We start from the raw sequence: 12,583 nt of genomic DNA, 5'->3' as shown, positions 1-12,583 counted from the left end.
GTTTTTCTCAGGTATAACGTTTATGCAACAGGTCCCAGGTGTTTAGATGAGATTGTATACTTACATACGGATAGCAGCAAACAAAGCAGGCACCGCGTCGTCATCTTGATGTGTCCGTGTGATCGGTGTGTTACTCCTAAATACCAATAGCATAGAAAGATTAGTTCCACTCTATTCATTTTTTAAATCGCCCCCTGTATCTCTTTTCCATATACACAAACTTCACTTTCACCATGTTCGCATCAGAATAATAATATTTATAATACGCACCAACGCACAACGAATAAAAAAGCGCAGCCTGATACATAGAGCCTACTCCCTCACAACCAGGCATGATCTATAATATGCACATGTACAAGCTTCCTGTACTCTACACATGTCTTTCGAAATATCCTTTTCTTTTCTACATTGATACCCTCTACCGTAGCTATAAAATACTAATATGTATCCCACTATGTTATATTCACTTAATTTGTTCCACAAGTCAATACATACATAGAAGTTTAACTTGAAATTCTGCATTGAACGTAAAGTTCGACTGTGATTTCACCCAAAAATGTAGTCCTTATTGCATTGATTACAATGACTCTGCAAAGAATAATCAGAGACAATATTGCTGCATATAATCCGTGGTACTCAAAACATATACTTATAAACTGCGTAAGACTGCATTGGTAATCTCATAATAAGCAGATAAGCAACAGGTGTGATATTGATTCAGACAACTTACCTTTCCCATTTCTCATGTTTCCTATTTCGAATTTTTCCGAAGTACGTTGCTGGTGAGAGAGCTTATAGTCAGAGTGACAGAGAAGTTGAAATTTTCTGTAGCGCGGGGTTGAGAGGTAGAGAACGAGAGGGAGAGAGAGAGAGAGAGAGAGAGAGAGAGAGAGAGAGAGAGAAAGAGATTGAGAGAGAGAGGGTAGGGGTGGGGAGAGAACTTTGTCATGCAAGTAAATGCCATGCTACTCTGCGTAGCCTTGTTGCTCTGGGGATTCATGTATACAGTCATTAGCAAGCGGATTATGATTCGATATGAATGTTTTAGCATTCTCCCCTCAACGCATGGACTGAATGAACTGCGCTAAACAACCTAGCCCCCCACCCCACCCCCCCAAAAAATACAAAAAAGAAGGAAAAAAGATGGGGCGGATAGGGGGCTCTCACAATTAGGATGGGGGAAAAGTTGTTAGGAAATGAAAAACTAGTGAGTCTAATGCACTTATTTGTCACTTTTTTTTCTATCTCTGTCTTTCTCTCTATCTATATAAACTCACTCTCTCTTTTTCCTTTAGATGTATTAACATGATGAGCAACAAAGTTTTTTTCTTGCTTTTTTTTTACACGCTAGTCTTTTCACGGAGAGTAATTTCGTTAATGTGGACTATTCAATCATCTTGACTCAATCGAGTCGGCATCTATGCCCCAACACTGCGCATTAATTTGAACTCCGCTTTGTTCGCATCATGTGCGAAACGCCGGAGGCAAACACGGCAAAGCGAGTTTGAACTGCCATCAGCAAATAGATGAAACATTGTGTTCCTACCCGGCATTTCTGTCTTTCTGTCTTTCTGTCTTTTTTGGTTACTCAGTGAAAGCATCAAGTGGCGTCTAACACTCCACCTCTTTCCCCCTACCTTCCTCCCTATCTATACATGCTTTCCGCTCCATAGGTAGGTAAGTATTGATTTGGCAGTTCATTTTACATGCTACCCGGCATTTCGGTCTTTCTGTCTTTCTTTCTTTTTTGGTTACTCAGTGAAAGCATCAAGTGGCGTCTAACACTCCACCTCTTTTCCCCTATACCTTCCTCCCTATCTATACATGCTTTCCGCTCCATAGGTAGGTAAGTATTGATTTGGCAGTTCATTTTACATGCTGGCGGTTCAATTAGGGAGTACATGTACATGGAGATGATGACTGTAATGCTGTTTAATTATTCCTTGCGTCCGTCAAGGCACCAGAACCAAACTACATCAAGGGAAACAAATCTTCGTATATTTCAATGCCATGATTTGTTTTGTGATTAGTTCTCTTTGTCCCTATCACCAGCATACATCAAGGAAAATAAATCTTGGTCTATTTCATTGTCGTGTTTCGGATTGTGAATAATTTTCTTTGCTCTCATCAGAATGAACGACAGTTCTTGAATGATTTAAGAGGACTATTGTACGATTTAACCAATCCATCGATATGACACCGTTTTCCAAGGAAGTAAGAACAAAAATGCTTTATATTTCTTGTTTGACAATAAAATTGGCTTTTGTATGACTTTCTGATCAATGTATGCCTACGCATATCACGAGAGCTAGTTCACTTCTTTTCGGACAAAAGGGGTCATATGTTTTATAATTTTGATGCAATACAGACTCACAAAACGGAGACATACATGAATATGAGGAGAGAAGATGGATAATGGTTCATCCTTTGTGGGAAGGACCAAGTTATCTACAACATGGCCATGTTGAAGGTTATGAAGCATAAAAGGTTAGAAGAAACCCTAAACACGAACCCGCAGTCGTGCAAGCTGGCCTAATGATCTGGCCACTTTCCTTGACAGATCTCATCCATGCAGTTAGACATGCATTGTTCCATCACAATTGCATACAAACTTGGAAAAAGTGCAATTTGTCATTGTTGCCTTAAAGTCCATGTGCTCAGTCATTCATGGCAATTGCCGACATGATTACGTATCAATGGAAAGAAGAAGAGTTCCCCTTTCCTCACAATCAACACTGCGCTCTCCATAGCTGGCAATTATGAAATAGTAGCCCTCCAAACTTGGATTACCTTTTTTTGATACGCACTGTAGAGGGGGTAGGGGCAGAAGTTATGATGCAGCACGGGCTGAGTTGCAGGCTGCTCCATTTACGTGAAACGAAACTCTACTAAAAAAAGAGAGTTGATATAGAGTACGTGGAGAAAGAATTTATGATAAATATATTGAAGAAATTTCGTTAAAATCGCAAGTAGGTCTACTCTGGAGAGGGTAGTGGAACTTTAACGTTTCACTTAAATGTTTTATGACCTCATTTGCAAATTAGACGATGGGACGATGCCAATTTTGACGGTGGTGAAGGACCACATTTCTGCCGCTCCAACCCGACTACAATCCATCATAAGGCGTTTTCACATCAGCCCGATGAAAATCCAAGCTCGAGATATTTTTCGCGATCGGAAACTATAGCGCGCTATATCATTTCCTATTCACATCAGCCCGAACATTATCAAATTGCGCGCTAGTTCGCATTGATTATGTATTTCGGAAATTTCCTGAGTTGGACTCGAGAAATTTTCTGGATCTATTAGCGCGCTAATTTGTATTCACATTATCAAATAGCGCACTATTTCTTGATCGGGTTAATTTCCCAAGTCAGAAAATAGCGCGCTTTTTCGAAACATCGGGCTGACGTGAAAATGCATTTAGGGTGATGCAACTCTGTAATAATAGCCAAGTATGCAAAAAATTAATACGATCATTCCCCATCCTATCCCCTACAAAGAAAAAAATTAGATCTGTGTTCAAGTTAAGTCGATTTTTGTGAGGTAATTAATGTATTACTTTATGTCTAATCTTAATAAAGGGTCATGCTAGTCGTATTGTTTTTTTTCAATTTTTGCAATATTTTTATATTCTATATTTTTTATATTTTTTCATAAACAAAACTCGAACGTTGAGTATTCGAACAGTTTGCTCAATTCATTTTCAACGCATGCCAATGTGCTTTCAAATAGAACGACGTACCTTAAGTAGTTCTGATTCTTTAAAAAGCATGAATTCATTAAATGAACTATTCATGTAAATAATAAGAACATGAAAAAAATGAAAAAAATACAGCATGATCTTCAAATTTTAAGGAAAACAAAAAAGGAGTTGGGGAAAGAGGAGACACTGTAGAAAAAAAAAATCTGTTGATTTTGACCAGTTCAAATTTCATTTCGATTTTCATTTCTTTGTCAAAAAACAAACAAACACACAGATACGTGCACAATTGAAAAAAAAACAAAAAAAAAAAACATGATCTAAATGTAGTCCTACCACTCGCATCCAGAATTACGTCTATAGATAATGCACATAATTGCTACGCTGAAGACTGCAGCAATTTAACAATTCGATGTTATTGCGTTGTTGTAATGATTCATTGTTACAATAAATCCTCAGGAGAGAAGTCGAAAATTTTGCAGTCTACCTCCACGATTATTATCATTCCTTTTATAATCAATATCATCTTTGTCATCATCAATTAGCACATGTAACTATCACGATTGTTATCATCATTTGGATTTTAGAGACGATAAAGTCTACATGCGGAACACAGAATGATTGAGACTTTGGAAAGCATTCCGTTTTTAGCTGTTCTTTTATCAGTCAGATGAAATGACAGATTTTATAGACATGGAACAATAGTCATGATAGTGGAAGATTCATTCTGTTGCTCAGCTGCTGCAGTAAATGCTCAATTATTAGAAAGTGATACCTAATCAATTTCAGGGCAAGAAAAAAAGTATGTTAACTTTCACTGATAATGAATAGGAATTCATTTTTTATCATGATTATTCTTTCACATTGCATTTGAAAACTTCAATGTTGTTTCCGTTTTATCTAAGAGACAAACAATTTAAATAGGAGATACCATTATAGAGATTAAATGGTGAGGAGCGCAATCAGATTAAGGAAGAATATACGGCGGTGATCTTCGATATCACATAAGGTAATGACCGGGAACATAGAGACACTACATTTTTTCATTTCATTTATTGTTTCTGTATTGTACAATGTAATCAAATATGCTCACTTTCAAAAATAAACACATGGTTCATAACAATTCATGGCTGATTTTGCACATGACAGGTGAGCAAATCATTGTGACAAAGAACGGATACATAATAATAATAATAAAAAAATGTCAAAGTACCATACAGGAGGATCCCCAGTAAGCCGGGCTTGATATTGGGCCTTTATGCACAAAGAAATTGGGTGCTCATGCACAAACATCCCATGATTGAGGTAGTAGCATGGATTGCTATTATTGAAATGCAAAGTTCCAAAGTCCAAGGACGACGTTCAAAGTTGCATGCAGTCAATATGTAGGCCTATATACATACGCCGTCACAACCTCGCTGAGCTAACAAAACCCCAGCAGTACCGGACTATAAGAGAGGATAGGGAGGTGGCAGTTCTGACTTTCTAAAGGTAGGGAGGTGGTAGTTATGACTTTTTAAAGGACTCAAGGTCATTTCGTATGCACACGAAACTCACTGTCTACCGACTCTGGGACTGACTGGTTGATTGCTTGATTGCAACATTGAATTTAGCAGGAATCCCGGAGTTCCCCGCGATTGCAAGGCAACAGTACGTTAAACGTTTCCGTTTATAAATCCGATATAAGTGTGTCAATGATATCGCCGTGGGTGTGCTGTCCTTGCAGCAAATAGCTGGTGTTCAGAAATTCAGTAACAGACTCGATTTAAATATACCCTATACATGATAGCCATCAAGATGAGCGGAGACTCTACTTGTGCTTCACGTATTTTACTGATCATGTTCGCATGCTGCCAGCTAGGCTACGGGGCAAATATCCTGATTTTTGCTGGACTTGGAGAGGGCAGTCACTTTTTAACGGCTGGAAATATAGGAAATGGTCTCATCAAGAGAGGTCACAATGTGACTGCACTGATAAGCAACGCGTACAGCAATCGCGCTATAGATCCCAAGTTCAAGGACATCCACTTCGAGATTTTTAAGCACAACGTGCCGCCGGAAGCCGTGCACGACCGCATGATGCGTATGACCGCCTTGGCTTTTAAGGGCACATGGCTGAGAGACGTGTTGAGAAACCTGAGCGCGCTGATGGAAGAAAACGTCGACGATTGCCGTGCGCTGTTCAGCGACGAAGCACTGCTACGCAGATTGAAGGAAGTCCGTTACGACGTCGCCATCGTTGATCCTGTGTGGCAGTGTTCCCTGCTGGTCGGCGAATACGCTGCCAAGAGACATGTGAGTATGATGTCGACGGCATGGATACCACACCTCGGACGCGTGAACGGGAACCCATCAAACCCTGCCTACGTGTCGGAGATGGCGATGGGTTTCACCAATCAAATGACATTCATGCAGAGGACGAGCAACTTCCTCATGTGCATGGTCGTCGGCATGGCAACCATTTCCACGGCAAATGCCTTCGTGGGCATCCAGCACGAGCACGGCATCTGTCCGCATCTCCAGACCAGCGATCTCTTCCAGAGATCGCAGCTGGTTCTAGCCAACGTTGACTTCGCGGTGGAGTTCCCGGTTCCCTTGCAGCCTCACGTCAAGGCGGTTGGTGGTCTCAGCACTGAGCCGGCTAAGCGTCTTGATGAGGTGGGTCAGTTAATGAATGTGCGAAAACAATTGACAATAGTTACAATGATATCTACCCTTTCATTGATTGTAAGCTCTTCTTCTCCTGTTTCTAAAAGTAACCATTCTGAAATAATTGATGACGACAACAGAGATGATGATTATGATTTTCATAACGATTATCATGATAAAACTCTAGTGGTTATGAACAAGCATATTAGAATACAGGAAAAAAATAATAATTCTTAGAATTCCGTATATGACTCTGATAAAATCCATGATATCGCTGAAATTGGGGATAACTATAAGAATGATTATGGATGTATTGTTCACAAACAAACAGTTTATGCGATTATGATAACTACGTTAACATTCTTGACTTAGACGTGGCAACCTCACCTAGGTCTCAGTTTTCCTGTCACTCAATACTCAATCCTCATCAAGTATATTCATCGGGTGTAACCCTTACGTTGAAAAGAGAAATAAGCTGTTCGCCATGAGTCACACCGCTAACCTCTACATGAATTCTAGAAAAAGATCAATGCATTTGCTATTCCCTTTGTAAGTTTGTAATAACTCTATATTCTCTGTCGGAGGCCTATAGGATGTTATATACAAAAATGAAGCTTGGGACCAATTTCCTGACCAATTTCTCATACAGTTAGGAAAGTATGAACAGGGAGGTGGACTCTCTTTCATCTCCCTGGTATGAAGTACACACTGGCTTTCCTCTGCTTGGCAACCTTCCTTCCTTTATTGAGTAATCATCCCCCTCTCCCTCCAGTCTTATTTGAATTTCTCCCTGTTACACTAAATTGTCATTGAACGTGATTGATTGTCCTTGAATTGATCTGTTGATTAGTAGCAAATGTTGTCCCTCATGTTACATTCAGACTGTGTCAGCACTAAAAAACAAAACAAAGAAACACAAACAGAAACCGACACGCTCCCTCCCCCCCCCAAAAAAAAAATACGCGTTTTCAAGTATACAAGGGCTATCCATGAGAGAAGATTAATAACAACGTCCGAAACCCCTTAGAATAATTGCCCCCCAAAAACAAACAAACAAACAAACAAAAAACAAAAACAAAACAAAACCCAGTAACAACAACAAAACACGCACACACAGCTACATGTAGTTCCATGCACACGTCATGTTCACACATACACACATACAAACACAAAAGCGCAGACAGAGGTGGACCTATCCGGCCTGCGGTTTCATTCGTTAGTTAATATTACTTACTTAATTAAATAATTGATTAATCAATTAATTAATTAATTAATTCATTCATTCATTCATTCATTCATTCATTCATTCATTCATTCATTCATTCATTCATTCATTCAAGTTTTATTTTCATTTCCGAACAATACCTGGGTAATACAAACATCAATAGCATTTCATACATAGAATTTCGGCAAACCAAACGAACATCGAAAAGAAAAAGTTCTGGATTGACGCTATGTTCTGTTCTCCACCCCGACCTCCCTATCTCCCTATCTCCTTCCTCTCCACCGCCCCCACCCCACCCCCACCACTCCCTCTCTCTCTCTGATTCTACCTCCAGGACCTTGAGGAGTTCGTACAGAGCTCTGGGGATGCTGGCATCATCATCTTCTCGCTCGGTACTTATGTCTCCTTCCTGGAAGAGAGACTAATAGCCATGTTCGCCGACTCGTTTTCCAAGCTGCCGCAGAAGGTTGTTTGGCAGCTCCGGGGAACTCCTCCGGCTGTGCTCGAGGGCAGACTGAACATCAAGATCATGAACTGGCTGCCGCAAAACGATTTACTAGGTAAGGCTATTGCAGACTTTATCCTTTTTATGTCTATGAATAGCAAGTCAATAATAAAAGTGTTTAATTCCATTGTTGGGCGCGGGGAAGGAAATGAATCGTACAAGTATCTTTTTTAAGCATTCCTTTCAATCTTCAGGATTTGTATGTGCTCAAAGTGCTTTTTCCAACCTTCTCTGTTAATTGCATAATTATAAATTTCTTATGTTGTACATTGTAATTTCAATACACTACTAATTCCCCCCCCCACAAAAAAAAATCATGCTGGCATGTTTATGGTGGAGATGGAAAATGAATGAATGAATGAATAAATGAATGCATGTATGAATGAATGAATTATTGGAACAAGCATTATAATACAGAACATTTTTTTCTTTTATAATCTGTATGTTCACATTTACTTCTTCATTACTCCATTCATATATCTATCTTTAGCTCTTTTATTTTCATTATTCATTTATTCATTGAATTGTGTATCTATTTAATTATCTATTGGTTTGTTAATTTATTCATTCATTTACCTATCACTATCATTAGTGGAAGGTATACATTTGTTTCGCTTTGTTTTGTATCTGCCGTGCATGTATTCACCAGTAATGTTGAAGGACTCCTATTACATGTATTAGTTGCTTCCTTTAATCAGATACCACAAAACACATGTGTGTCTGCTGCATACTATCGACCATTCTGTAAACATGGTAAATGTTTTTTGGCACTTCACATCTTGTCGGAAGAGATATTCAATTATCAAATTATTTATTGATAGGAGACATTTTGAAGAATACGAGCTGAAACATACGCAAAGGATTTTCTTTCATGAAGCAAAAAAGAAGCAAACAACAAAAACAAACAAACATCTCAATAACTCTCTTTGGCTTCGTGTTCTTTCTTTTTTTCAAAGGCCACAACAAGACCAGGGTGTTCGTGTATCAAGGGGGTAACAACGGCCTCTACGAAGCCGTCTACCACGCTGTACCGCTTATCGTCATTCCACTTTTAGGCGACCAATTCGACGTCGCTGCCAGAGTGAAGAGTCGAGGAATCGGTCAGTCGCTCGACATCAAGTCCGTCACGACAGAAAATATCGTCTCTGCGTTGTCCGCCGTCATCAATGACCACAAGTAAGGGGATAAACAAAGGTCAATGACAATGATGATGTGGCGATATTTCTGCAGGTCTGATTCATTTATGAATTGAATTGTATCGACAGATGTACGTGCAGATGAAGCACATAATGTTTGCCTTATTCATATCTTAACAGCCATTGTTAAAAGGGATGGTAGTATTGGTTGAGGCAAGGATTCAGCCTGTAACCTTTTGCAAGATACTTGGAAACCGGTTTAATGAATGTTAGAGAAGATACTTTTCTGAGGGGAATTCAAATTTTTTATGATGAAAATAAGTTTTGAATAACGAAGATACTCTCTAAAAAAAAAATCGAGTGAAAATATTCACTCTTGAAAGAGTGAATACAAAAAAGGAGTGAATTTATGGTAAAATTGGAGCGATTTTTTAGTGAAAATGTTCATTTTCACTCAAAATTCACTCCAATTTCACTTTAAATTCACTCTTTTTTGTATTCACTCTTTCAAGAGTGAATATTTTCACTCAATTTCTTAGAGAGTATTTATATATACATAAACACAGTAAAAAAGAGATCTTAATAAAAGGTAGGTCAAACCTTGTATTAGGATTGCTATATTTTGGATATCTCGGCCATTTCAAAACCAATTTTTATCAAATTAACTTTGGAATCCTCTTAGAATTACACTGTATATGCTCTTTCATATTTCGTATGTAAGAGGTTTCTCATTCAGTGTGATTATGTAAAAACAAATAGCCTGATCAAAAAACGCTTGAAACCTGAAGCCACCTCTCAACCCAAACTGTGGTAGTACATGTACAATTCCTTTGACTGTTTTTCATCTTTGGAGGATCTAGTATACAATGGTATACGAAGAGTGTGATAGCAAAGCGAGATGTCTCCATTTTTGCCAAATTAAGAATATTAATATGGCAAAAGTGGAGACAACTCGTTTTGCTATCACACTCTTCGTCAAACATCTGATGTTTGCGATAAAAGATGCTAAAAGACAATGAAAACAAATAAAAAGATATGGGATATTTCTCAGTATAACTTCGAAAATTATGTATGTCTATAAAGTAAGGTATCGTCGTAAAGGTATTTTTGCTCAAGAAATTTGGGCCTGCATGCATAAAGTTGAGATCAAGCATAAGGCAGACAATCAAACATAAGTCTCGGAATACTCAATTCTGATTGGCTGATTCCTGACTTTAAGTTTAGTTCCTTGTTTGTTTTGGTTTGTTGCACCTTTGTATGCAACAGGGCCCTGTTGTCTAGATGATGAAAATGTACTGGCTTAAGCCGCTGTTACTATAAATCAAAATGTTGGACAGTTGACGGCTATATGATAATCCACATGCAGAGAATCAGTAGGGTATTCAGGTTTCACGGACATCATAAAAATAAAGTCGAGCGTAGTCGTGTTGTCATGGTTAGTAAACATTTCCAGCTAAGATTCGTGTTCTTCTTACTCTCTGGCTTCTTCTTCAGCACACACACATACATACACAGAGAGAGAGAGAGAGAGAGAGAGAGAGAGAGAGAGAGACATGCCATGCGCGTTGGGGGCGTCCTTTCTCTTTACACGATCATATTTCTTTATCTTTTTTATTTTCATTCTGCGTAGATATAAGGAGACAGCTCGGCGGGTGTCGGCGACTTTTCACAGCAGTCCCATGAAGCCGGTCGAGAGTGCCGTCTTTTGGATCGAACACCTCATCGACCACGGGGGCGAGTACATGCGACCACCGATACATGACCTCACCACCGTGCAGTATCTGATGCTCGACGTCGTCGCGTTTCTCCTCTCTGTAGTCGTGATCGCCCTGGTCGCCCTGGTGTTCACGTGCAGATTTTCGCTGAGATGTTGCAAACGTTTGGTAGCCAGGAAAAAGGCCAAGAGTGAATAATACTCCTGCAGTTCTGCATAAGTTTGACTTTAACACGAAGGTTTATGAATGTCCATCGAGTCGAGATACGATTCTTCCATTTGTGACCTATGCAAGTATCAGGTATCAGTGTACTTGGCTACATCGTCAGACTGTAAACTATGTTATGATTCTATAATACATCCGATTTGATGAAAAAATGCTAAAAGAGTCTATTATGTATTCCGAAAAGGTTCGCCTTCAATTGAGTTGATTCTTTGACGTTCTTCTGACAAAAAAAAAATGACGTGGATTGCAGCATCGCTCCAAAATTAAAGGGATTCGTTTGTGTTATTTACCCCAACAAAACTCAAGACGACCAAGTTTTGGAGGATACAGTATACGGTGTCATGGCCATTTGCTCCTGAGACAATTGTTCCCATAAGTTATCTTCATGCCAAGCCAAACATAACCTTAACAAGAATCTTAATCTATCAGTGAACATTGAGCAGAGAAAAAAAATCCCATTACTTTGCTCAATTTTTCATTAACAAACTATATATATTCCTTTCTGGTCAGTTTCTCATTGTCTGTGGTCATTGATAATCTTAATCCTCACATCCAACTGACTTAAAACACTATCACAACCCTTACCCTATGTCCTTGGAGAAAGTAAGACCGGAACAATAAATGTCGCAGGAACACTTGCCGTGTCACCACATCCAATACTACCTTGAATTCTACTGGTTTTTATAGGCCCCAAAATCACAAACTCTGGAATTTTTTGATCCGAGAATCTATCCTCGTTGATAATAGTTACTTTTTCACTTCCTTTTTCACCTTCAAAGCAGGAAATCCCCCAAATAACTGAAGAAAAAGTTTCACGAAGCCAAATCTATGCACCTGCCTTGATTGATATCTTAAATTAACTGAGAAAGCAAAGGTAAGTCTCATAGAATAAAATCTCTGAAACTTTAGGTCATAATTTTCATCGCTTTGTGGCATATTCCAGCATTGAGCTGTGCAAGGAGATGTGTCGAGATTACATTACATGAAACCTTCCATGCTATATCATGAGCTTGTACCTGCAAAGTGTAAACCATCAATTAAGCTTACTTTAGTTGATTCCAAGGTTGATTACATCTAGAAAGGCTTGATAGGGTTTTTATTTGCTTGTTTGCTTTAGGTCTGTTACGGGTGAATTTCACAGGTAGGCCCTACATAGAATAACAACAAAAATGATTGTAATGAAAACATTTCAGACATATTTTGATAAAACAATCTGTGAATACATATTATGTGATGTGAGGACCTATGCAGATTAGCAAAATCTCAAAGAACCAGAATTGGATGTAAGAGGGCCTATATTAAGTCACTACTGTATTATATATCAATAGGCGCGGTCAGACTGGTAAAAGGTCGAGAAGTTTAAGATGGCGAAGTTTTCGAGATCTTAAACTTCTCGATCTTTTGCCAGTCTGACCGCTCCGATTC

The 12,583-nt window shown here is 38.9% G+C and overlaps 1 protein-coding gene across 1 annotated transcript; it reads left to right on the top strand.

The window, feature by feature from the left end:
- The first annotated feature begins 5,157 nt into the window (after positions 1-5,157).
- On the top strand, positions 5,158-11,594 carry LOC139742601 (UDP-glucuronosyltransferase 2A3-like). The gene is made up of 4 exons (XM_071653127.1): positions 5,158-6,361; positions 7,912-8,137; positions 9,039-9,258; positions 10,849-11,594. Exons 1-4 carry the CDS (start codon positions 5,486-5,488, stop codon positions 11,129-11,131), a joined length of 1,605 nt encoding a protein of 534 aa, XP_071509228.1. The 5' UTR covers positions 5,158-5,485; the 3' UTR covers positions 11,132-11,594.
- The last annotated feature ends 989 nt before the right edge of the window (positions 11,595-12,583 follow it).

This window comes from Diadema antillarum, unplaced genomic scaffold, assembly GCF_040938485.1.
Source record: "Diadema antillarum isolate AM-2024a unplaced genomic scaffold, OU_Dant_1.0 seq00001007_RagTag, whole genome shotgun sequence".
In the NCBI taxonomy this organism is placed as follows: domain Eukaryota; kingdom Metazoa; phylum Echinodermata; class Echinoidea; order Diadematoida; family Diadematidae; genus Diadema; species Diadema antillarum.
This window is presented reverse-complemented; position numbering and strand designations above follow the sequence as displayed.